The sequence below is a fragment of the Lethenteron reissneri genome, chromosome 26 (assembly GCF_015708825.2).
Source record: "Lethenteron reissneri isolate LAM-NWPU_2019-01 chromosome 26, ASM1570882v1, whole genome shotgun sequence".
Classification (NCBI taxonomy): Eukaryota; Metazoa; Chordata; class Hyperoartia; order Petromyzontiformes; family Petromyzontidae; genus Lethenteron; species Lethenteron reissneri.
The window spans coordinates 2,137,789-2,165,676 of NC_083804.1; the positions used below are offsets into that span (position 1 = coordinate 2,137,789).

Genomic DNA, 27,888 nt, shown 5'->3' on the forward strand with positions numbered 1-27,888 from the left:
CACAAACTTATTCGATTCTTACTTTTTTTGGTTGTTTTCTCTTCACGTGACGCACGTAGAATCTTCTGTTTTTTTTAATTTGGAATGTTTTGAATGTCGCGTGGAGGGGCAGATACTTGAAGGAGATATGGTGTGGCCTATTTTTTGTATGACTTGTATTCTACGTAACGACGTTATTGCTTATAATGTGTAACAATAATACATTCACTGCTGGATGAAGGCCTCCCCGTACACGATGGAATCCAGTGGTGTGAATATAAAATGTATGGAATCTTGTGGAATGATTCTGTAATCCAGTGGTTCTGATCAAGAGAAGATAAGAGTCGTGAATTTATGCGTCAATTTACCCAGAACATTTGATCCTTATGGCGGTTACCCGGGGTACCAAATAATCCAAACGGTCCGAGGCAATTAAATACTTTATTTCTGGGACACTTTTTGTTTCCAGGGGTGAACTTAACTCCGCGACTGGGGTACCAATCAATCCGAATTCAGTGCCATACCCCGCGATGTCGAAACGCCAATCATCAGCATAAAACAAATCTGTTATCAAAAAAAAAAACTTTGAATAGTGCATCGTGTCCAGCTCGTCGAGATGAGTCGATAGCCACATCGCTGACCACCAACAGAGACTAAAGATGACTGCATCAGGGACATTATGCGAGAGCCGGGGTAACCGCCATAAGGTTCATTTCACCAATTCACAATTCGTAGTGACAATCCCACACCAAGAGATTGCACAGACACCCAAGTAGAAACCCGTGGAAGAGAGACTGAAACGGACACAAAGTGAAACAATGACACACCAAAATACACAAAAACAACACGTTGTTAGTCCGTGAGCCCAGATATACTCAAGCACGAGTCCCAGAACCACCCAAAGTGCTTCCCATTTTTTTAATACGGCCAATAACGATTAATTATTTGCCATATTTATGTACTGCTAAAGCTGAGCTACCATTTTATATTCCTGCCCATGGACTATCAAGAGACACAGAGACAAACAGGACACGTTGAGTACGTTTGGCACCGACAGCCCAGTTTTGGTTATAAACCGAAGTCATGAACGTCATCTCCCATAACCTAACAGCACAAGAGGACTCACAACCTCACGATGCTGCTACCTTATCATGAACTTAATCAGCTGATACAGCATCGCTAGAACACGGCGGTTTAAAGTCCACAGTCTGCGTCTTGTGCGGAACGAGAGACTTTGGTGGTACTGTGGGCAGCAACTGGGAACCCCACCAAAAAAATCGATTCAAGAGGCTCGGCAAAGCACTGTGGGTGGGATAATGGTTACGGATATGGGTATATCCAGTCACTGTATTGTTAGTTTGCTTGGTTAGTGTGGCTATGAGTTAAGCATATTGTTTATTGTTAGAAATTGGTTGCCTATGGGGCTATGTCTGGTTGGCTCATGTAGTTAGGGTTAATGGTCATGGATAGTGGTAGGGTCTGGTTGACTGGTGAAATAATGGTGCGCGTGAGTTTTACTGCGGCTAGGGCTAGAAATAGGGCAAGTGTTATGAAGGCTTAGGGATATGGTGAGGATCTGGCTGGTTAGATTAGCAAGAGCTAATGTGTGGCTAGCTAGTGCAGCAAATGACTAATGCGGTTATGGGAAGGAGTGGAGAGTGATAGGGTCTGGTTGGGTAGTACGGATACAGTAGTTTTATGGTTTGGTTGTCTGTGCTGTGTACCCCCATTGTCCCCACGTCCCTATTGACAAGTGAAGCCTTTCATCATTGTTGTTCACATCACTCCTGATTCATTATTGGTTGTTGGGTCACATTGCGTAAGTAAAATATATCGTAAACCGTCATCCGTCTGACACAATGAAGTTGTCGCTTGAAAAGTGCCAATTTATTCATGTATAAACATCTTATTTGGAAGTGTGGTTATATACTTACGTGATTAATCTAGTGATAATTACATTAATTGTACCAGATGGTTGTTAAATTACAACAAATTATGTGAGATGTTATCTGGAGGATATTTTCACAATTCTGGCAACTGCTTGATTATGCTGGTTGTAACTATCTTGAAACGTCATACCAAATCGTTAAAATATTTTGAAATTTCTCTCCAACACACCGGTTGTGTGCAGAAGCAGTAAAAAAAATTGGCACTTTTGTTAACATAACAAATGTATTAATTGGCTACATCAGATGGATGGTTGACACACATTTTACTTATGCGATCTGACCGAACAATTATGAAGCATCCTGTTTAAACTCTCACATTAAATATACCTGTTGGCTTGCTCACTTCTATATGACTTACAAATCTGAGTTTATTTTGTCAGCAGCAGAGGGCACACACTGTCAGTAAAAGCAATGATCACCTGTATGGTAAAACTACCATTACAGAACAGCTGTCAGCTGCTGGAGCAGTATAATAATATACTTTTCCCAGGAAAGCCAAACTCTCAAGACTCCTTCATAAGAGGGTACTGCATTGGGGTGTTTGGCCAAGTCAAATGTTAAAGAAGAATTTAACACCCAAAGGTCCACACAGATGTGGTCCCAACCCCATTTGCTGTATTGCCATAACCTGGTCACCTCACAGCTTAGCAGGTTCGGGAATTTCACAATTATTTATAATCTACGAACCCTTTCCGCGAAAGCGCTGGTATAACAGGCGTGTGTGGATAGTGCCCGGAACACACACAATGCACATCTCCTCTGCCAGTGGCCTTCATTAAGCGCAACATATGGGGGTTTAAATGCATTTATTAAATTGGAACCTGAAGCATTGCTTAAGCACTTCATACTACCAGTTTGCAAACAAAGAGCACGTTTATTTTTTTGTACACTCCGTAAGACAAAAAGCAACACAAGAATGCAGTACATGCAGAGAAGAGACAGATGCTCAGGTTTACAATGAAGCCATTACCATACAGGTGAAGTGTTTCTGCCGGACAGGGCCTGACAGCTGTGAACCTGAGTTCAACACCCAACCACTATGGAACCTGCAAAGACATGCGGGTGTCGTTATGAATTAGGTATGCAACGGAGAATCGATTCATCAATAAACATCGATCCTTATACACGCATGACATGCATGTGATCATGCGAATAACAAATTATTTTTTAGTTTTTCGATTTTTATGAACCAGACATGGGACAAATAAATGACAGTCAAATTAAAACGCATTACAATTCAGGGAGTGCAAACAAGTCGAATATGATATAGTATAAATGACATAATATAGATAAAACTGTGCAAATAAGACACATTACATAAAGTATAAACAAAATAGACGATACAAATGAAACGGTAAAAACAAGAAATTAAAAATGTAATAGTACTATACAAACATAACACAAAAAATAAATCGTGCCAATGTATCGAATCGTTTCATGCCTGTGAAGATTCATTCGACAGGACTAATTAGCGCAAGCATGGGGGCACCGCACGATACAAAAAGTGGTAAAAGCTGCACTCTAATTCCACATTTTGGCACAACCGCATCCATGGAAGCAATGAGTGTCCTAAAGGCTGATTTCCAGTTCACTTTTGATGCTGCTGATACGTAAGCAATGAAACCCCAGTGTAAGACGAAATGGAAAAACAACTAAATTATATCAGCGTTGGTTGCTATCACATCATCAGGATGAGGTGATGTCATTGATTGCGTATCTGTGTTTAGCGCATTGAGACCAAAGTTACGATAATATAAAAAAGGCTGGAAAATCTCTTGTGACTATATACATGCATTGGGGATAGCGGAGCATGTGTGGAGTCGTTTTGTATGTGAAAACACACAGGAAGTGATTGTCAATATTCCCGAAACACATGACCTCAACAACTACAGCCCGGGTACGTTAAAGGCACAAGTGGCCTATGGGTTTAGGTACTATAAAATCCCACTTTATTTATTTTGCCAAAAATAATTTCTGGTTAAAACGTCTACATACATCTATTAGAGTGAATTATTAAAAAGGGTCAGGTTGATGTTTATACAGCACCTATATTTACACAGCTTCTCCCAAAGCTGCACCATCATGCTACATAGGATCTATTACATTTTGCGACAATCACATCTGCATTCCGAACACCGTTACCCACAGATGAACACACTTTACTACACAACTGAAATCGACGTGCTATTTGTATGCAGGCACCACTACCTGTCAATGCATTTACAGCCATTTAAAACATGAGTACAGTGTCTGTGTTAGGTGTTTTCTATGATCTGCAATAAAACTATTCCAAGTTTTTTTTTTTAAACAAGTATTTTCATATGAATCCGGCATTGTACATGCAGGTTTACTTACATGGTGTCTGCTTGTCCTATTTTATCATGTCTAGTCTGACAAAACATTATAATGGTGCAATTGTAAGAGGGCAGAACACATGGAAAGAAAGATTATATGTCCACACGTTTTGATAAAATTGAGCTGTATTTTATAACGCGTCTTGATGCTACAGAGGTACTAAATCAAGCTTCTGACAGTTGATAGTGTCATACGTTGGGACTGATCGGGGCCAATGGTGGAGAAGCAGAGTGGTGGCGCTGCAGCGAAACACACTTCTGCAGCCAATCACAATTGGTTCTGGGGTCCAGCAGTCTGAAAATGGACATGTTAATGGCCCCACCAGATATAAAAAGGTCAGCATTTGACATGTTTGGGGGTTAGGTTTAGCAATTGGCTGCAGTACTAATTGCAGGGCAGCATTACTTCCTTCACAATACACCACACAGCTTAACATGGTCAGCACAGATCACAAGGCAAGGCTACTGCATGTGTTTTGCATTATTGTTGCTATAAAAATGGATAAGAGTAGCAAATTATCCAATGCAAGTGAGCTATAGTTGTATCGTAAGTGGCAGCTCTAGTGGTTGAGTTGTTCAGTGATTTAACCACACCGAGTTATAACAGCATCATGATCAATATATAAGAATGCACACCTGCTTGGCATTGTACCAAGAAGCCCACGTGAGAGTTTTAAAATAGTTGTCAATCCATTAACATTGTTTAACCATGCACTGTTTTAGCGGAAATAATTAAAAGTAAATTGAAAACAATTATTATATTCCAAACAACTCTAGCAGCACTCAGACAGCACGTACTTAACCAAACAATATTAATGGTGCCTGTTTAGTACACACACTAAATTACATATTAAGAAACCAATGTTAGGTTTGATTGTTACTGTTACTTTGGGAGGGCTTGCCAGTTAAATTTTTGTTCTAGCTATAGTCTTATAAATCACGTTTAGGATTTAATATGCACATTTTTTTTCCAATACGTAAAGGTGTATACTGACTGCTACAACACACTAATATTTCCTACGGTACTGCATTACGTGTAGGTCTGTTTTTTTTAAACTACCGTTGCCATAAGACCATAACAATGACATATAGGACTTCTGTAAATGAATGGGCTGAATTGAGAGGCAGAGTTGTCAATGCAGTGTTTGGAATTAAATATATTGGCCTGTAAAAGCCTCACCCTGTGCCATGTTTATCACCACACATGTACACATTACAACCGGAATATTTAAAATACCCCAAATTCTATTAGTTAAAGGAATGCCGTGAAGTTTCAAATATTCACCCACTCAACGCAATGTTTGATATAACAGCCTGAACGAGGCAGAAAGCAGGGAGCTGATTGTAATACACACAAATAAAAAAAAGACAGATTTGGCCAAAACATTGGTACTGTAACTCAAAACATCTTATACATATCATATTCACACACAGCTGTTCACTGGCCGTAACACTCAGGCGCAATCATTCGAAATCCCATCACACAGAGATCCGATATTGTACATGCAGATACATGTAACAGTAATGGGCTCTAATAAACAAAGTGATTAGATTCTGTTCCAATACAAGCATGTACCAGGCAGCATATTCTAACAATGTAACTATCATTACAATTTACTACTATGAGCCAAGAATGTCTGTGTCCTGCACGCGATGTCACTCCACGTCGACCAGCCCCCCTACCTGGCAGCCCTTTAATTGGTGGAAAACCCACCACCTCACATTAACTGCCCCGCCCATGCTACTGACATTTGGGTTATGCCCATTTTTAAACCTTTATACACAGTTTGCCTTTAGAAGCTAATCCCCTTTTCCTGATGATGACCGCTTGTTGCGATCGAAACGTCGTAGTTTTTTATTTTCTTTGAACCTATCGACTTGACTTTACTGAAAGACCCAAAGAATATGAATTCCTGCAGTCATGAAAGCTTTTAAGTCAAGATTTAATCATGAACAGGTTACGTCCTCCACATGGACCCCCCCCCCCCTCATTAAAAATCATGAGCGGGTGACGTCACTCCACATGGGGGGCGAGGCGCCTCCTCCCCCCTCCTCAGCGTCAACTTACAACCCTCACTACAAAGGCAGAACCCTCACGTCACACGATCTCCGTAACGCTGTTGAGACATAGAAGTAAAAAAGACGTCATGATGAACAAGGGATTATAACCTTTAAAATGAAATGTCTGTCACCGCACCCTTACAAATTGCACACGAATTCATGTAATATCACGTCGCGGACTGCTTTTCGCTTGCAAGTTTCAGATTTACTGCAATACACCCGTCCTTGGACGGGCACAAGGCTAATTGAGACAATATTTACGTGACCTAACCCAAAAAAAACCTATATCATGGATATTGGTCGCGAAAGCCTACATGTTCAACTAATGAGACACATTGTTAAAAACAGCTCTGCGAAGAGACTGCTATTATTGTCCTAAATGCATGTTAACTTGTATTAAGAGACTCAAAAATAGCCTTGTGAGGTGATAACTGTTCTGCTATGCGACACTCAAAAACCCCACAACTGCATACAGATTTTACAACATATGAATGCATACAAAACCTTTGCACATTGGTGGTGCATCTTATTGGTAATCGCTAACAAATAAACCTCTCCATGATGAATACCACTGCGTAAGGAACCGAAGCATGTATCAGCTAACATTAAAAATATTCCTTTGGCAATGTAGAAAAACAATTAGGACAACTTCAAAGAAAAAAACTCAAGCCGTACTGGAAAAGGATAAAACAGACGGATTCATTGAGACGTGAAGTGAGGAGATTTTTTTGTTACTTAAAAAACAGTTTATTGACTTTCCACACTGAGGCTGAGCCACTGCCAACAACGTTAGCTATTAAAACAATTTCAGTGTGTAAGATGTTTCAAAATACTGTCATTTTTTCAGCTTTTACGTTACAAGTGGTGTCAATTAATCCATGAAATATGACTTGTGATGGATTTGCCTGAAGATTACCAAAGTCTTGTAAAACAAATGAAATGCACAAAACCAACCTAAATTTAGCACAAAATCGAAAACTGCTACACATCTTCGGTGCCAAACACAGCGAATGTAACAGGTCTTAACCAATCTCAATGAGCCATAATATTGAACCAAATTTATATTTTAAAAATTCCGATTGACAAGCCCAAACCTTGTGCTTTAACTCTTAAAATGTTTCACACATCATACAATGATGCACACCAGGGAGACACACACACACAAGGCAAAACAAAACCTGTCAACATTTAAAAGCATAATTTAAGAAACTGGTGTTAGGCTGCTGTTAAAATATGTAACGTTCTTAATATTATAGAAAGCCACAACCAAAAACATATCAAATAGCTCTTATTTTTCAGGCCATGTATAGGCCGTGTATCCTACCTAGGCTGTCCCAGTATACATTTTATAGCTTCATTAACAAAAGACTTTAAAGCGACTATATAGCATGTTTTACTGAGGTGGCTGCCATAGCATCGTATTAAAATATACATAAACTGCAATGCTGTGATATTATTAGTGCTATGGTGGCACATATTAGTTAAAGTCTTTATTCTCCTTTTCGAAGTCGCAAACTGAAACGAACTTGGTATGCGCACAACCTAGGTGTGTATCCGTGAAATAAGAGATAATATTTTAGCTGCATCTTCTTTTGAAACAGATATATAAAGTTGTACAAACATACAAGGGACAAAGCTGGACCAGAAAAGCAGAAACAAATCATTTCACTTCGAAATCAAGTACTTTAGATTCAGGATAACCCAAAGATCACTCATCCTGGATTAAAATAAACTGCATTCATCAACGCTCTATTCGGATTACAGATAACCAATTTAATAGTTGTAATAAACAAAAATACTGAAAGACAACACACGACAAGAACCTAACACACACTGACATTTTAGCATTTGTCAATTTCTGCTCACACAGACTCAGGACTTAATCCCACAAAAGCATAAACTACACCAGCCAACCCAGGTCAATGTGAAAGCTTTCAAATTGTAAATAATGGTCTGTCTCACCAAGTAATGAATTCCATCAGCTTATGGGCTTCTTGGCTAATGTCTTCCAGTAAAATTTGTTTAAGCAGTCAGATGCTGGATAGGTTCGAGTGTCATCATCAGTGTGGAAACAATTTGTAAAGCAGGTCCATAGGTTTATGGACCAACATGCTATTTATTTTTACATGAATATGTCTTCATGTGTTAATTTATAATTTTAGTATCCAAAAGCCACAACAGTTCATAACAAATGTTATGAAAGCTTTTTATGCACAACAATTAATAGAAATGAAGCTTCCATATCTTCACTTGATGGAAATAATGCGTAATGGAAATAACGTGTAATGTACATTTCCGCACAATGTAGACTTGAAAGAGGGTTATGTATCAGTGTTTCCAGCCTCTTTACTCAAGGATAATTTGGAGTATATCGATTTTAAAATGCAAATATTATTTTACTATTCCATGCCCTTTCCACACGATTCAAATATCAAACATTCTGGTTACACTAGCCTTTTGCCCGTCCAAGGACGGGTGTATTTCAGTAAATCTGAAACTTGAAAGAGAAAAGCAGCCCGTGATGTGATATGATATTAATTGCATCAATTCGTGTGCAATTTGTAAGGCCGCGGTGACAGACTTATTTCATTCAAAGATTATAATCCCTTGTTCATCATGACGTCCTTTTTACTTCTATGTCTCAATAGCGTTATGGAGATCGTGTGACGTTAGGGTTCTGCCTTTGTAGTTAGGGTTGTAAGTTGACGCTGAGGGGGGGAGGAGGCGCCTCGCCCCCCCCATGACGTCACCGGTTCATGATTATTAATGAGGGGGGGGGGTCCATGTGGAGGACGTCACCTGTTCATGAGTATTAATGAGGGGGGCTGGCCGACGTGGAGTGACGTCACGCGCAGGACACAGGCATTCTTGGCTCACTAAAGTAGTAAATAACACAAATCCACATAATTTAGCACTTATTTCATGACTAACTGGACACTCAGCTCGTACTTAATTTATATATACTGTTACATTAACAGCTAATTTTGGAGAGTTTACATTTCAACTAAAGTACATGTTAAACAATTTCCAATACTATTAATTATTTTCTACAGTTCCAGTCAAAAGCTACTAAACATGGTGCATAACACCATGAACTTTTAACCATACAAGTGGATGAAATTCATTTTTAATCATCCAATTGTATCTGCAATCCACCTACAATGTCAGTTTGAGAAAGGAGTTTCTGCAATAAATGTTAAAGAACTGGCACGTAAAAATCTACATCACCATGAACGTATCATATAATGTTAACCTCTAAATGTAGCAAACTAAAAATGGTAAGAGATTCATTTTCACAGCTGTCCAAGTATGTACACAGGTCCAAAGACCCAACACGTGTATATAACTCTGTGCTCTCCACGGTAAGACAGCACTGCCAGGAGATGATGCCACTTCCCTCTTGGAGGCCGGGTCATCAAGATGCATTCGCAAACAAAGGAGTTCACAACATTCCCAGACGCAAGATCTTCAGCAACAAGCAGCTGGAAATGTCTGCTTACTGTATTTGCATAATATGAAATAAAAAAGCAGGTGGGTTGTTAGTTAATTTAATTGTTAGTAAAAATTGCATCCTATCTGCCTGATCTAACAATAACATTAAAATGTTGAGAAAATGGAAATAGTAGATGCACGAGTCTTCCTTGGGGTTTGTAACTAAACCAGTCTGTGAGGTCCCATGACACTGCACTTTTGACCTTTCAAAACAGTCTCTGCAACAACAACAGCAACTGCCGCAGTGGATGTCCGGGGGCTTCTACTTTGTTCCACACGTCTGTCCCAAGGCGGTCGCCAGCCCTCACACGCACACTACCCTCATGGCGCCACGCTTGCTCCCACATCGCTCGCCGCCTGTTCCCCCTCCATGGGAACCGCAGCCGGGGCGGCCTGGATCGGCAGCGCTCCGGGCACCGCCGTGGACGCTGCTGCCGCAGAAACCATTGCTGCGACGGTGGCCTCTGGGACGGGCTGCAGCGTGACCACGGTGCCGGGTCCCGATACCACCTGAGCACCCTGCAACATTGCTCCCAGCCCGGCGGCGCTCATAATGCCGCCGCCATCGCCCCCCTGCGCCGACACAAACTGCACGGGGCTCAGCACCTTGAGCCCGGACGCGGTGGAGATGATGGCCTGTGAGCCGATGACAGTGAGGCCACCTGGCGTCCCAGCCATGGTGCTATACGTCGCCGTGGTAGTCCCCGCGGCGAACGTCGGCTGCTGCTTGCCGAGCGTGGGCAGCTTGGCCATGGGGATGGTAGTAAGGCCGGGGATGGTGGCCATGGTGGGCACGCGCTGTGCACGGGGCCGCTTGGCCGGCGGCGGGGAGATGGCGATGGCCGACGGGGAGAGCGTGGTCAGCTGCTGGCGCTGCTTTTGCTCGATGCTGCGGCGGCGCTGATCATCGCACTGCCGCTCCAGCTCTGCGCGTCCGCGCCACAAAGGAAACAAGCCAAGCTCGGACTTGCTGTCGGGCTAGTGCTACTAGCTCTCATGGCAATCGCATTAACCGTGAGCAACTGTGGCAACTTGGTAAGGCAATAGTGCAGGATAACACAATTTGGTCAAGCGAATGACAACAGTTTGTTGAGATGCGTGTTTGATAAACAAAGGTCGACAGGACACACAACGTTAGGTAGTCACGTGATCATTTTTTGTGATCTGAATGCAAGTTAACATTCCAGTTCTCCCCCTAGCGGGGAAGCAATAAGATTTGTCAATATTTGGGCAGTGAAATTTTTGCCTATGATGATTTTCAGCGACGCATCTCCCTAAAAGCACCCAGGTGTATCAGAGCTTTTACCACTGTAAATTACAAGAATTATTAGTCAGTAATCATGAGAACTACGAGTCAAATATCTTCAAAAACATCTACAAAAAAGCTCAGACCAGATTAAAGTTTAATGTAGCACACTGATTGGAAGGCTGAACAACCGGTCACATGCATATAACTCAGGAAAAAGTCAAGCACACCCTGCGGCTTACATAGTCTCACAGCACTGCACTCCTTAATCATGGCAAAGCATCTCTTCAGTTCCTCAAAAGAGCCTCTATTGCCAGTAAAAATATGATAATTGTTTTTTTACCCTTATATCTGGCAACAAAACTGACACCTTTTTACAAGGAGTCATGTTTGCATAGACTGCAATACCTGCAGTCCTTAGAGCCTAGTCTCACATGGGTTGGACCAGATGACGCCAAAAGGCGCACAACTCAAAGACAATGCGCCATCAGAGTATGAGAGCTCGGGGCAAGCATCTACACTATGGGAACCTCTATTGCCAGTAAAATATGATAATTGGTTTTTTACCCTTCTATCTGGCAACAAAACTGACACCTTTTTACAAGGAGAGCTCTCATACTCTGATGGTGCATTGTCTTTGAGTTGTGCGCCTTTTGGCGTCATCTGGTCCAACCCATGTGAGACTAGGCTCTAAGGAAAGCTGTCTCGGGTGTGGACCAATCAACTTCAAGGACAGTGCACATTATCAGAGTTATGTCTTTTGTTTGTATTATGACTGCAGGTATTGCGGTCTATGCAAACATGACTCCTTGTAAAAAGGTGTCAGTGTTGTTGCCAGATAGAAGGGTAAAAAAACAATTATCATTCCTCAAAAGACATTAAGAATGAGTGAAACAATGCAAATGTGATTCACAGATTTCAAATGTAGATGAATACTGCGTGTAAACTGGCTCAGCGTAAAAGAAAAAACATTAGCAATGCTAATCAGGACCCATGAACAGAAAAGTGTCGAGCGTGCCTGACCAAAATTCCATTTCTCAAAAATCAAAAAATCTCTAACATCGCATCAAACAATAAATATATTTTAATTTCAACCCACTGAGACACGTGTCTCAGAATTGGAAGGGACACCTGGAATAAAAAAAAATCAACAAGAAATGTAAATGAACACAAGAATTAAAATAAATGGTAAAATCAAAAGATATTGTGAGAAAGTGAAGACGTGTGGGTGCTGACAGACAATGCAGTGGTGAGGTGCAGCGCACCTGCCAGGTCCCGTGTATACTGGTCGCGGTATCGACCCATCTGGGACTTGTGGTTGCCCAGGATCTTCTTAACATTATCCATGAGGCCAAAGTGTTGGACCACGCCGTTCAGCGTCGCTGCATCTGATAGGGGTCCACGCACACAACAACATTAGCAGCGGAAGCCTCTGATGTATGCAGGGAAATGTGACTCATAATTTACTATTGTGCACCTCCACTTGCCATTACCACTGAAACAAGGTTAATTTGAGAGCTGAATAGCCAGTTGCATTAAACATTTAAGTGAAAACCGTGCCTTATAGTACACGGACTTAGGAAAATAAGTAAACAATGTGTGGAAGCAGTTATGCAAATCACAAGCATTTATGCTATGGAAAGCAGCAGTGATCCTTCTGAGTATTTCACTTAACGAGTGATGGAAAAAACCACACCATAGGTGGCCGGCTGCTCGTGTTGGGAACCGTAAGGGCAGTCCCCTGGTAATAGACTTGCAACAATTCATTGCATAAAATCAATTCTTACACTCATGATACAAGTACCAAATTGTGTTCATAAACAAATTATACAAATTTTATCATAATATACAAACAACAAGAGATAGAACCTACAAATGAGACCGTCTAAATTAGATACAAAAAAATAATAAATTATTGGTGCCAATTCATAGAATATCGAGAGGGAAAGGGTGAAGCATCCATGCCTAGGTTTTAACAATTATGTACAACTAGCTGTACTACCCGGCTCCGCCCGGGGACGACTTGGATTCACCATACCCAGCCGCCTTTGTCTCCCCAGTGGCGATGTCCACACACCACACCAGTTACTCGTTTGAGGCTGAGTCGACCTAGGGGAGGCCCAGGACCAGTTCAAATAATCGTCACCGTTGGTGGCCGTGAGCGGGAATTAAACTCGGGTCGCCGGGTTCGTAGCACAGCGCACTAACCACTACACGACAATGTGTTACGCTTCCACATGCGCGGGTCACGTGACAGATGTGACGTCACAGCTCACTTGCCGTGCAAAAAATATATGCATTATTGAGCTCCTCCCCCCCCACCAAAAAAGTGTATTTTTTTATCATTTTTGCATGGTGTACAGTCTGGAAAGTACTCACATGGCAAATTTCAAGTTTGTTGCATGTCGGGAAGTACGCTAAGCATTTTGAACAGACACACATAATCACAACTTGCCTCATATATATGGAGATAACATAATGGGAAGTGCTTAAGAGGGTGTCCACGATGAGTGATTGATTTAGTAGGCAATGCTAGACATGCCAATTTGTCACCTCTCATTTCTCAAGCCACCGATTCTGTGATCCCAAGCTCTAAATATAAAAATCAGCCTGATACTCAAGAGACCAGCGCCACCGTGTGAAGCCACTTCACGAATAGACAATGACAACAGAGTAAACATTGGGCCTGTACCACTCATCTGCAGGGGGGAAAGCTGTATCCGCTGGCGCAGGGCCTTGAGCGTGTCCTGGATCTCCTGCTGCACCTCGTTCACAACCTCCCCGAGCAGCCCCACGTCAGCGATCCCCTTCCACAGCGAAAATACCTCGTCTGCATGAGCAACACACACAGAGGTGGGGTTGAAGGCAGTTAAAAGTTGACTCAGCGCTCCAATCAAAACAGTACAGCAGCTGTTGTATCCTTCCAGCTGCAGTTGAAGTAAGATGTAACCCAAAAACAAAGACCTCTTTACTTAAATCTTGACTTAAAGCTTTCGTGACTGCAGGAATTCATATTCTTTGGGTCTTTCGGTAAAGTCACGTAGATAGGTTCAAAGAAAATAACAAAAAACTATGACGTTTCGATCGCAACACAAGCGGTCGTCATCAGGAAAAGGGGGTTATAGCCTCTAAAGGCAAACTGTTTAGAAAGCAAAGAAAGGTATTTAAAATCCTTCAGGTGACACCATTACATGCAATAGTAACGTAACTGTACTGATATATAAAGCGGTGTGGGGGGTGTAGTCATAGTGATGTAACTCGAGTGCCACAATGAAGCACTTGACCTGAGATTTAAATTTCTCACTATGAAGCTTGAAACCCATGTCAGACAACTCGTGACACACAGCCAAGGTAGGCATCTATAAAGCACGTATTAGCAATTGGCTATGTACAGTGCGAAAGAAGTTCAACATATATACAAAGATAAGAGCCCTTTAATTTTTGGGGTTTGATCCCCTTTTAATTATTACAACCGCTGCTTCAGCAGTGCATTATATCAAAAGTAACAAATGTTATAAGGCTGTATTGTAAGATGGTTTACTGTTAACCTGTAATAATAAAATTTGAAAACTAAGACACAATATCGATAAAGCTGTAGAAATAATTCACATGACAGTTCAATTGACATTGCCGGCATGTAAATAGCTGCAAGGCAACTTGAAAATATTGTAGCTGGAATCTGAGCATAGTTGTGCTCTTATGATTTTAGTTCCAGACCTTATGGGGAATGTGGATCTCAGCCTGCAGTAAAAGTAGCGCAAGGCAAAGGCAGACAGTACCAGTCAGGAGGAGCAGAAGCTGAGTAGTGTGGACAGGGTGAAGATGAGTACTGTGATGATTCCCACCCACTAGTGCAAGTGCCGGCCTTAATAAATGCTAGCTAACAACACTTGCCATGACTGCCGATAAAAGTCTACATTAGGGATGGGGATCTTTGTTTTATGGGTACATGGGTGTATGTCTAGATACACGGGTGTGTGGGTACACCAGTATATGTGTGTGTAGGTACAGGACTGATGGGCGGGCACCTTTGTCACCTGGAAGTTCACTCGCGTCCTTGGCGCGCGCGCTATCGGTGCACGGCGTCGAGGGTAGGAAGGAGGTGGACGGAGTGGACACCAGCTCGCTCGCATCTTTGGCCGCCTCCTCAGCACCCCCGCACACCTGTGCGCCATTCACTGCAATCCATACACCTCGGTTAAAGCCAAATTCCTGTTACCAATACCAACACCCGCCATTCGCCACTAAGTGACGGTGACATCACCACGATGCCTGTGCCAGGTCAGGTACACTTTGAGGCCACGTGAAGTGTCAAAGGCTGGCTTACAGGAGATCACGGGACAGACCCAGGTGCCAAGGGTTGACTGAGATGACTGGCAGATGCATCAGCTGTGGCCCCGACTGTGCCAAATTCTCGTTACAGACACGAATACACAGACATGCTGTTGTACAAATATCCAGAATCAGAATTGTTTACTGAAATAATTATCATTAGAATGTTTAATGTAATGAATACATCGAAATGCAAACCTGTGGGACAGTGTTTTATGCAATCTGAGGTGTCAGAGACATATCTAACATTGTGGGTTTAATTTATAACCACACACAATGGGGTAATGAATGGTTTATTCCGTTTATTTGTAGTAAGGCACTTACATTCCAACAGGGTGAAGTGTTTATCCTTTAAAATGAGCATTGATCTCTAATGGTAGCTAAAAGCAAGTGGTTTAAAGCCTGGACCCTGCTGCATTTCTGTGGCAGGAGCCAGTCTATGAATGAAGCAGCCAATGTTGAATTTCCACCACTGGCTCAACACCACGATAACACACATTGGCAACTAAGATACTATATATATTGTGGTAAACTGAGCGAGACATGAAAATATTCAGCATCTTTTATCTGATCTTGCTTGTTATAGGCCAATTCATACATCCAATTCACTATATTCCCATTCAACATCGTTGTCAGTGTATTGATATTTAACCCTAATGAACGTTATTCCACATAACCACTCAACCGATCAGTATACAGGCAGGTGGTGCGGGATAAGGTCAGCAGTGGTGGGCGCTGGGAAAACTCACCGTCGGAAGGGGTTCCAACCATCGAGTACTCGCCCTGCGTGCCGATGATGGGTAAGCGCACGTTGTTGATGAGGATGTCGAACTTGGTGCTTCGGCAAGTGCTGGTGCACACCTTGTCGTGCTGGTAGAAGTCCAGCTCCCCCGAGTCCATCACCTTTCTGCTTGGTTACATGTCACGGGCAAAGATGGAGGCTTTAATTCAGCCGGGTCTGTCCGAGTCAGCAACCCGGACAATACCCACATCTAGTATATCTCTCGCGATGGCCGTGGCTACCATTGACGTGCCACCTACTTCAGAGTCCTTCAGCGACCAATACAATATTCAGTGACAAGCTCATAACTAGTATGTGAAAAGTGACAAAACAATGAAGCACATAAATGTGACTGCATCGCAAGGCACAATACAAACAGGGGGAACACATACGCATAGATTATTGAAGGATGGGGGAAAATAACTAATTGGAGAAAGAATTAGAGGCAGCTTGCTATAAGGGTAAAAACTGATCGGTATCAGGCTGCCTAATATTTATCAAACACCCTGCGCCATTTGATAAACGGTCATGAATCTGGGTCCCAGTTTGACTAAATAATTTATATGATCCCATCTCATCAACACTTTCATATTTTAATTTCCTGACTTGTTGGTTTTGTCTTATTATTACGGGCAACCCGCACGCACGTCCTTTCAGCGTGAATGTCCATCTGTCCCTCCCCACCAGCCAGCCAGCGAGCAAAACTTTGTCATTTTATATACAGCCCTGTCTCTCCGCCTTTCTCTTGCCTTCTCTGTATGGTATATTCCAATTTATCTCGATTTCTTTCTTTGACTCTGTTTATATCTCTTTCTCTATTCCTCTGTGCCATCTTTATCCCTCCCTCTAATTTCCTCTCTTCCCTCTACTCTATCTCACCCACTTCCCTGACCCCTATCTCTCTTTCACCCTCGCCTCTCCTTATTCCCAGCTCTCCCTTTTCCCTTCTCAAACTCTTGCCTCTCCCCAATCCTCCCTCCCACTGCTTGTCGCTTTCCCTCGCTCTCCTCTTTCTGTTTTGCTCTTTCTTCTCCGTTTTACACCCTTTCACTATCTCCTTGTCCCTCTCCTCTCCACTCCTCTCCATCTCTTCCACCCTCCTCTATCTCCCTCCATCTCTCTATCTCTCTCCTCTAATACATTTGCGCAGGATACACAGCTGGTGTGGAGGGTGGGTGGGTGGGGGGTGAGCGTAATGTTAGCGTGACAAATTGATTAACCCGGCTCAACGCTGTGGGATGTAGGTGACGTCATGACGAAGATGTGCGCCATGAAGTCACTACAACACACGCGTATTTGGCTATGTGCCAGCCAGGCAGAATGGAATCCAGGCAAGATACGTTTTTTTCTACTATTGCATGTCTTATTCATATAATTAAATAAAAGTACAATTCTAAATAATCAAAAGAAAATTCTTACACACTTTAATGACGGATGTAAATGTGAGCGACTGAGTTCTAACCACCACGAAGTTGTGTTATGTTATCAGCATAACCATGTTATGATGTTAATTTTCCCTGCATGATTGCAATAACATTTTTTTCTAACATTGACCTGTTTCATTTAAAACAAGCCAGTGCTCTTTTTGAGGTTAATGTTTTGCTTAGTGAGGCTTTAATTTCAGAATGCAAAGGTTTTTGTTCTCAATGATTATAGTTTCAAACATCATTTAACCAAGAGTAATCAATTTTGTCTTAGTGCAAATCTTTGATGCTCAGGGGCCGCATCTTTCATCAGAGAATGGCTCAGGAATATGACATTTTGAACTACTTCTGAGGTTACTTCAAAAGGCATCATATCAACACGAGGTGGCACATCTTTAACATGCCTTGAAAAAAAGGGTGTCCATCACATGTCAAACCAAAATTCCCAATTATAGGATCTGGAATAAGTTATGTAAAAATGAGATTAACATTATGTTTTTGGAATTTTCTTGTGAGGCACAAAGGCACTCTCTCCCAGCTCTCACCACTAGACAGGTGATAATTACCCTTCACTAGGAGTCGTAACATCTTACAATGGTGAAAATTAGTCAAATGTAATTACAATTTAAAAGTAACACAATTCAAATACAAAAAAACAGCTCAATTAAATCTAAATGTGTACTGTGTATTACTTAAAACCCAAATGATCATTCTGAGTGTGTCAACATTCAAAGACTGAGGACAGTGATCGGTGGATACAACGCAAAAGCTGGATGCCGGGAGCTGACCTCAACATGACCCCACGCATGCGAATGGCTCTCTTCCAGTCCTTCAGGGTCGACTTTCCAGCCATGTTCACAAACTCCTTTGGGCTGATCAGTCCGGTGTTAAACTACACGTAAAATATGGACATCACACAAAACAACATTCGACATAATTAAAACATTTTTACTAACATAATCCATACAAATTACACCATTAAATTAACTCACTCATCCATCTCTCCGCCAATTCATCCATTTCTCCACTCTCCAGATTCATCCACTCACACCCTCACCAAAACTGAATCACTCGCTTAGTCACCCAAACACTCACTGGATCATCCAGCCATGAAATTACTCCCTCCCAACTCACTAGCAATAGCACAAGAAACAAAGCAGATCAAGTATGATTCCATGCCATGTGAACACAAATGCACTCCTTTTCGGGCGACGACATCTGTATTGCATGCTCTACACTCCAACGTATAACTGAAAGAACTACAAAAGGCCACACATACCTTAACACATGGGACGTTGATGCCAGGGCAGACAAACTTCTTCCAGAGCAGTGTTGCCTTGTTGTCTCCACACGTGATGGGATACGCCAGGTTTGTTCCTTCCCCATCGTCCACCTCTTCCTCCTCCTCTACCTCCTCCATCCCCTTCTCTGGGAGAGTACAACCCAGAGACACAAAATACAAAGATAAAGATCCCCCATATAGCCTGAACAGACTGTTGGGGAAAGTGTTGTTATCTAGCAACTATGAAGGCCGGCACGGCATACGATGGGGTGGGTGGCCAACACCACGCCCGGCCGCCTTTGTCTCCCTAGTGGAGATGTTTACACACTGGACCAGGTACTCATTTGAGGCTGGGTCGACCTGGAGGAGGCCCAGGACCAGTTCAGATAATCGTGACTGTTGTTAGACATGATTGGAAATAAAACTCGGGTCACTAGGTAATGCTGCACCCTAACCGCTGCGCCACCGCTCCCCGCAGAGACACATATGCATCCACAGATGCAGAAGACACAAGGGCTCATTATGGCACATTAGGCATGCTCATGCATACTCAAACTGCGTTTAAGCTGCATTGGAACACGACAAGTGTGTCACATACATATATTATTTTATACACATCATACTAGAAAAAAAACAGGTTATTTTCAGATTATACTACACATTACAAAATACACTGTCCATTTCATAAACCCTACTTTTAAAAAAACCATTGTTATGAATTTCACCAACCAAAAGTTACACACACCCAGTCTAGAATCCACAGAAGGTACAATGTATAAATGGGTGGCCACAACACCAGCCATATCTAAACGAAGCATAAAGATATACACACACACAAAATACAACAGGCATGCACTACGTGCTCGCTACGGCAACATAACGAGATACCTGCACACAGTATACACAACTGAATAACTTCACAAATGAATCTGTTCTTGCGTATGGCAATATTTACAGGAGCTAAATGCCAATGTAGAGGTCTGCTAACCACAAGAGGGCTTGAGGACAGAGTTTGTATAGTTTTTCTATCCCTGAATTGAAGGAAGACAGACAAGCCTAAGCACTAGATGGTCCATAGTTTGGGTTGCATGGCATAGTCACACTATGGTTTAGCTTAAATTTTCCATTCATGAAGGAGATGTGAGCATCGGCCTGTTTATGTTCTGATGCGGTTGATGGTCACACCAGTGTCTTGGAGGAATGTCAAAACCAGGAGATGTGATGTCTGGGTCTCGAATGAGGTGTTTATTCTGGACGTCCGTGTTGTTCCACTCTGTTACTAGTGTTCTTCCAGATTTGGTTGAGATTCTAGGATGGTGACAGCATGCTCCACACAACTAATACTACCAAGTAGCTAAACACAATAAGACACAGAAGCAGATAACTATGAACAGTACACACAACCAAGCAGCTATACACAAAAAGAAACACAAGTACGTAGACACTTTTCACGACACACATAAAATGTGATATACATGCATGACAACACACACAAACGGCACAATAGGGTATATTGTATGACAGATGTGGTACAGTAAAACCTTGGATTGCGAGTAACTTGGTCTGCGAGTATTTTGCAATACGAGCAAAAAAATTTAAATAAATAAAAATTTGATAAACGAGCGATGTCTTGCAATACGAGCAGTACGTACAGTATACGCTTTGTCTGCCGAGCGTCACGTGATCACAACTGAGCCAATGGTTCTTCTCTCTCTCTCGCTGTGGGATTGTGGATAATCGTCTCCCATGCTCGGTCTCAGTCGGCGTGCCCCACTCATATAGTCAACATTCGTGCGAGCGTATACTGTTTATTATAGTGTTGTGACCACGTGTTTGTGCGTAAAGCATTTTTTTATTTTGTGTCCAAGTGTAGTGACTATTCTTTAGTAACTGTACTGCAAGTGAAAGTCGTCCTCCACAATAACCCTCCTCTCTTCTCTCTCGTCTCCCTCACACCAGCCACGATTAAATGTAATTAATAAATTTGATTACTTTATATTAAATAATAAAAATACAAAAAGGTATTTAGTATTAATCATTTTTATATGAATACAGTATTTTTGGGTTATGGAACGAATCATCCGAGTTTCTTATGGGGAAATTCGCTTTGATATACGAGTGCTTTGGATTACGAGCACGTTTCCGCAACGAATTATGCTCGCAATCCAAGGTTTCACTGTACTTGCATACACAAGGAGGTACCCATATACACACACCATACATACATGCAGATAGCTACACACTTGACAGTGGCCTCACAGCACACATACCACACCCCCATCGTGCAGTGAGACATGTGTACCTTCCGTCACATCTCCCGAATTGGCCATCTTCTCCACCAGTGTGTTGGCAGAGTACACGGACTCAATGTTGTCATCTGTTTGAGCGGCACTGAACAAAAGTATCACATCCAGCAATTAGCAACGCGATGAAAGAACGTACCGTCGTGTACATTCAACAAGTTCACACTTGTTCTGATAAACAAAAGTGCCACCGTTGTCCGCTATTCCTTGCCAAGCATTGGAAGGTATTAAGCTTTATTTGCACTCTCATCACTTTCAATGCAATATAACTTAGAGGTTAATATAGCATCTAAATGTGACTGCATCTTACGATGCTCTACACATAATCTGCCAGGAACAGTCAAGTTAAAAGGTAAACCAGTCATTCCTTTCAACAAATGAACATTAATTACTTACAGTTATCCATCTCACAGGAAATATGTATTCTACTGGAATTGGTTGTCTCCTGAATTATGCTGTAAACTTTATGTAAAATTACGTATTGCTGTCATCTATTCAGAACTCTTACGATATATTAGAATTTCATGGATTCATCATAGTTAAATAAAAGAAATTACACAATAGAAGTGACGAGTAGTGGTAAAGTGGTTAGTACTCTGCACTATTTTGATCATTGGCCAAGGCTAATATTGAACCGTTTAAATCGCTGCCATGGCTAATATCAATGGCAAGAGTTATCTGAACCATGGGCCTCGCCTAAACAGGTCCTGGGCAACCCCTAACCAACCGGATGAATTTACAAGCATGGTAAAATACGGTCAAACAAACCCCAGGACCATTTTTTTCTATTTAAAAAGTTTAAATTGCGGAAAAAGCACGCCTTACATAAAGGACCACAACTTGTGCAATAACCTACACTTCTCAGTGCCGCTCAGACCAGTAAAATGATAAAATATTGTCCACGTACGGGCAGACAGATGACGCTCATAATGCAACAATCATGGAGGTGGTCTCTTCCACCACCCCCCGCCACCCGCATCATCATGGTTACCTAGCGTGATCCTGCTTGAATTGAACCATCATGGCGGCACTTGAATCCTCCGCAGGGTCGGTGCTGTTCTGAGGTTCCTCCACCGTCACCATGACGATATCTGCTTCCCCTTCACTTCCCACCTCGCTCGTCGCCATGGTTGCCAAACGAGGTGAAGACGGATGGGCCTCAGAGTGGACTGCGCCTCCCCCTAACTCCCCCTTGCAAGGGGGTTGGGGAGCTGCACACACACGGTGCACAGCATCACGCTGTTATTACACTTACCTCCCTCGATAGTAAGCGCTTGAGAGGCTTATATAAAATTCACTGGCATACACTTATGTGCCCTGTGATATGAACACGAAATCCTGACAATCGAATCAAACAGTGTAAACAAAATTAGCAAGCGTTGTGCATTCATTATACAAATCTCAATTAAAGAATACTGTACAAGCTTGACCTATATAATTGTCCAAAATTTTTTGATTTTTATTAAAACTAAATTTTTGTTAGGGTGCAGGTACTTGTCAGACACAAGACGATTTTTTTGTTGCATTTGTAACATAAATCGTGCACCGAATCCGTCGTGTGCCATCAATCACCAATTCCTAAAATGTCCAAATGACCTTAAATAGTGTTGTAAATGGAGTAAAAACTGCTGTCGTTGCAAAGCGATGCATCGTTATAAGTTTCCCTTGTAAACATATACAGTACCGTGGATATTATTAGATTTCCATAGTGTTAAAGAGGACATTATGTTTTTAGGAAACAGGCCAAAAGTATCTTCTTGTGCGGCAGCGGGATGTCACTGCATGCTCCCACATGCAATGAACAGAGGCGGATTCGCACAGGTGGGCAGTTCTACACAGCCACCAGGCGTGAAGCATCACGTTTGCTTTGAAAGCAAACCTCAAAGCCTGAACTACGGACATCACCAAAGTCCCTACAGGCAGCCCAACCACCACCTCCCCCGTGGTGACGGCAAGTGCCGACGTCAGGAGGGCCACGGTCTGTGAGCATTGAGACTCTGTTCCCTTGATGGGTGCTCAATTGGGAATATAGCACTGTAGGTTCCCAACCGCCCCTCTCCGCGGCCGTCAAGCAGCATCTTACCACGATAACTGTAAATAACTCTGCAGCAACATAATAACATAGACTCATAGGCGAGTAGTGTTGGAGTTGGTTAGTGCGCTTGATTGACGATCTCAAGTTTGCAGTTGAAATCACAGTCGAGGACTATCATATGTACATCATTTATATGTTTTTTTAAAAACATCTTATAGAATGTGATATGCATTTCTGGAAGAAAAAAAAACATAACAAGCGCATGACTTCAGATGGAGTCAAAGAAGACATGGGGTTCCCCCATAAGTGCACGCATTAGGGACTTTACTGAACATCAAGTTATTAAATAACAGCTCTTTTCCAGCCACACATGCTGTAATTATATACACGTGCACGTATAAAATAAAGTGGCTTTCCACTCAAACAAAAACGAAAGATCAACCACTATTGCACACCATCCAGGCTCAAAACTGCTTGACTTACCGCCCTGACGAGATCGGGTGCTTTCTGGGTGATATGGTTAGAGGCCCACTGTGCGTGTAATGCCCCATTGGTATCCACGTGTTTGTCACAGCCTTTAATATACTGGATGTACTCATCGGCACACGTGGTTTTCCAATGCAATAATGGCGCAGAGCTAATTTACCAAAAGCTCCTGCAAATCCACTATTCTGAGGTCACACCACGTTCTCGAGTCGCTGTGCCCATGTGCGAAAATCGGTGTACGTGGGTGACGGGCGCGAACTTATACTCCTGTGTACACGTGTCGTGAGCACAGACGCACGACTGTTAAGCGATGAAAACGCGTCTGTACAAAACAATACCACCTTATTCGGTATTATGTCCCTGCAATACCGTTGCCTACGGTATTATTTTTGCCTGCGTTGTCCTGTTTATAATTGGCTGCAAAAACTAGGGAAATATCTGCTTGTAGTTGAAAATCTTTTATTTTAAACTGTATTATTTTGTACTGCATGGGACAGTATATTCAACGGTGATGTCATTGGTTGGATGAGGTTTTATCACAACACGAAAATACATTTGAATAAAACAGACGTTTGCACGTGAATGCATTGCTGAATAAAATTGGATGAATCAATATTCGTCATATAGTCTTGCTCGAATTTGCCTTAAACATTTTCGTAGGCCGAGCAGGTGCATTTTCTTGACTAGATGTCCTCCTGTCTGAACTAAGTGATCTTCTTTAGCTGGGTCGTTCAGACGAGAGGTGAGGGACGGCAAAATCACGTCTTGGCCCTTCCCACGTTGAACTGTCATGCATAGCAAGGGCGGTGATTGCAACTGCTTGAAGTGCAATGAGTGTTGCAAAACAGAAGCGATGCTGCTGCTGCTGCTGCATAACTGGACGCATGACTTTGCGCAACTTATTAAGTAACTGAACTGTTGGGTGGATCTACAAAATGCGTTTTCACATTGAAGGTAAAAAATAGGTCACGACTAAGGCGGGTGCATTTAATGCTGCCACATGCCACGGTCAACGATGACATCTTAATTTTTCCACGGTAGACGTCAATTAGTCAGCCAATGTAATGGGACACGGTGATAATATAAATAACTTCTGCAAGCTATGAGACGTCAATGGTACATTCACAACATAACAATATTAAGTTCCAGCAATCCTATGATTGAAGTTAATTCAGCGCATTTTAGAAATAACACACGAGCATGACGTCTGTACAACACCCCGTTCCATAACGGCAATAGTATAGGACGTCAATTACCGTATTTCAGTTCCCTACTACTGCTCAGCCGCTCTATCACCCGCTGCTTTGGGTGGTCATAACATTGTTATTGAACGTCACAACTCTACAGACGCTTAGCGCTGCATACATTGATGCATCGATGGATTGAATACTGCACAAAAAGCACTGTATAAACGATTACACTACCGTATAAACACCTAGGTTATAGCTTAACACGTAGGCTTTCGCGACCAATATTATTCATAATCAACGTTTTTGGGTTTAGATCGCGTTATTTATAAATGTGTCATAACCCACCACCACCCGACACGGCCAATCAGTAAAAAGTGTCACGTTGACAAAAGACAAATAGTTCAATGCTTTGGCCCACCGGTGTGTTGAAGCGTGAAACCACAACATTTACAATTTTTGTGGTGTCACGCTTCAACACACCGGTGGGCTAAAGCAGTGAACTATTTGTCTTTTGTCAACGTGACACTTTTTACATTTACGAAAATTGTAAATGTTGTGGTTTCACGCTTCAACACACCGGTGGGCTAAAGCAGTGAACTATTTGTCTTTTGTCAACGTGACACTTTTTACTGATTGGCCGTGTCGGGTGGTGGTGGGTTATGACACATTTATAAATAACGCGATCTAAACCCAAAAACGTTGATTATGAACCTGGATTATAGTTCAAATTGTATACGGTATATCACACCACTTTAAACGCTGAGGGTGGTGGCGGGAAGGGATAGTGCGTCGCAAAATTTGTGAATCCCAAATCTAATTGGCACCGAGGTAGCCAGAATATGGTAGTACACAACATGTGGATTCGTGAACCCGTCTGTGGGCATCTTTAAATGATATACCTCGTACGCGTGAGTTTACACCTCCTTCCATTAGACAAACAATTTGAACATTTACCAAACCTCCCAATGCACACTCCCCTAAACGTCTTCAGGCTCATATTTTTTTTTTTGACACCGCAGTAATATTTTACTTCTAAACCTCTGTCTGCATCAATGTCACAAGAACCTAGCATTTCACTAAACAATATAAACAAATAACAGTACAATCCCCTTCTTCTTGGTTCTTTCGGTAAAGTCACGTAGAAGGGAAGTAATAAAATAATAAAAATAAAACATATTACTTCCCTTCTACGTGACTTTACCGAAAGAACCAAGAAGATGAATCCCTGCAGTCACGAAAGCTTTAAATCGAAAAATACAATCCCCTTGATAAATGATTGCCTAATGTATAATCGTGGCACACTACTTTATAAAGCCCCTTGCAGGGTATAAACCACCGACATCAATATATAAACCCCATAATCTGGCCCTTTTGTAAATCCACCGGTGCATGATGGCCTCACCCGCGCCGTGCGGGTCGCGGGTTTAACGTGGCCATACTTCACCACGCTGGTCAGCCGGTTCTGCACGTGTGCAAATATCGCCACTGTAAACCACACACTCCCGAACGGATTCGCGCATGCGCACTACACCGCGCCCCGCCCCGCCCCCCCCCCCGTCACGCGCTACCTCCCCACCACCGCCGCGGCCCCCACCCCCGTCACGCACGCGCCCTTCGCGTCGCCGCGCTCTCTCACTGGCCGCGACGCATCACGTGTGGCGCGGCGCCCGTCCACGCCATTGGCTGGGGGACGCGGCGGCGCAGCGCGCGCACGGCGGCGGGGGGTGCGGGCGCCATGTTGACGAGGGGGGGACGTGGGGGGGGGGATCAGGAGAGCCAGGGGGGGGGGGGGCGCGCGCGCGCGCACGAGACCCATCGCACGCACGCGCCCGCTCACGCACGCTCGCCCCCGCCGATCTCGCACTCCCCCCCCCACCCAGCCCCACCCCTCACGCTCCCTGCACTCATTGTCGAACTGGCGCCTGCCTGCCTGCCTCCTCCTCCTCCTGAGCGCCGAACGAATTATTGTTTTTTTCCTAAGGGGGGAAAAAAAAAATCCAAACACAAATCCGAGCCGCACTTACCGCGTCGAAGGGCAAACGGTGCGCGGCGAGTAGCATGAGAGGCGGCACGCGCGCTGAGATTGGTGCCTCTCGGCGCCGATTGACATCTCCCATCGGCCGCGGCAACTTAACGAACGCGAGGCGGGCTACGTCGCTGCCCGCGGTGACGTCACCGGCCGTGCGGGTGACGTCAACGGAGGAGAGGAGGGCGGAGCCGGGGCGCGTGACGTCACGGAATGGGCGGGGCCCCGTGCCTGTGCGTGATTCGTTCGCGGCGCTGTTACGCGTGACGTCGCGGGGCGGTGGGCGGGACCCGGCGCCCGTGACGTCAGAGGAAGGCGAGGCCTCGAGCCCGTGACGGACGTCGCGGAGAGGGGGGCGGGGCGGGGGTGCATTGCGCGTGACGTCACGGGGGGGGGGTTAAATAAACGGCGACATTGGAAGTCGATTTGCAACGCCAAGTGGCAACAGCAGTGGGCAGTGGAGCGTAGGGTTAATTGTTGCACAGTACCGCACCATTAAATCTATGCTCCCAGGTCAATGCTCCCCCACCTTCGTCAATCACGCACTGAACGGCATGGTCACGTACGGGTCAAATAAGCCCCATAAGGCTAAAACACCTGTTGTTTATTATTGCATGGTGACTCACCCGTCATCCCCTTCACTATCCAGGCTCAGAGTCGTCTGCTGTGTTTTCGGGCGCGCATTCCTAGCGATTTGGTCTCTCCTTATTGAGAGGTCGTGACGAGGGGCTGTCACTGAACGTGTTGGTGGCGAGAAATCTCGCCCGGTATGCAGGTGACCCTGACGCCTGCTGTATTTTTGAGTTTGCTATTATTTGTGGCCAGGTCGATTCTGAAAAAGAGCTACATAGCTTAGTGGGCCCTTACCTGGTAAAATAAAAGGTTTAGTTTTCGTCATTAACAAACGTGGATAATAATAATTGTTTTTTTACCCTTTTATCTGGCAAC

The 27,888-nt window shown here is 43.3% G+C and overlaps 1 protein-coding gene across 2 annotated transcripts; it reads right to left on the minus strand.

Annotated features, from left to right (window-relative positions):
- Positions 1-2,725: 2,725 nt before the first annotated feature.
- On the minus strand, positions 2,726-27,094 carry LOC133347463 (glucocorticoid modulatory element-binding protein 2-like). 2 transcript variants are annotated; one of them, XM_061559725.1, is made up of 10 exons: positions 26,939-27,094; positions 22,195-22,414; positions 21,203-21,291; positions 18,898-19,046; positions 18,407-18,510; positions 16,163-16,320; positions 15,119-15,259; positions 13,774-13,911; positions 12,347-12,469; positions 2,726-10,761 (listed from the first exon to the last, which is right to left on the minus strand). In XM_061559725.1, the coding sequence occupies exons 2-10, from the start codon at positions 22,329-22,331 to the stop codon at positions 10,157-10,159; spliced, it is 1,644 nt and encodes a 547-aa protein (XP_061415709.1). In that variant the 5' UTR covers positions 22,332-22,414; positions 26,939-27,094; the 3' UTR covers positions 2,726-10,156. The 2 variants fall into 2 exon arrangements, with proteins under 2 accessions (XP_061415709.1, XP_061415708.1); XM_061559724.1 differs by having other exon boundaries at positions 15,110-15,259.
- Between the last annotated feature and the right edge of the window lie 794 nt (positions 27,095-27,888).

Excerpts from the sequence above, each read along its gene's own strand:
- LOC133347463 (XM_061559724.1), bottom strand. The coding sequence starts at position 22,331 with ATGGCGACGAGCGAGGTGGGAAGTGAAGGGGAAGCAGATATCGTCATG. Across the intron at positions 18,511-18,897 it reads TCAACGTCCCATGTGTTAAG|TTTAACACCGGACTGATCAG; the intron begins GTATGTGTGGCC and ends TTTTACGTGTAG. Across the intron at positions 15,260-16,162 it reads GGTTGGAACCCCTTCCGACG|TGAATGGCGCACAGGTGTGC; the intron begins GTGAGTTTTCCC and ends TATGGATTGCAG.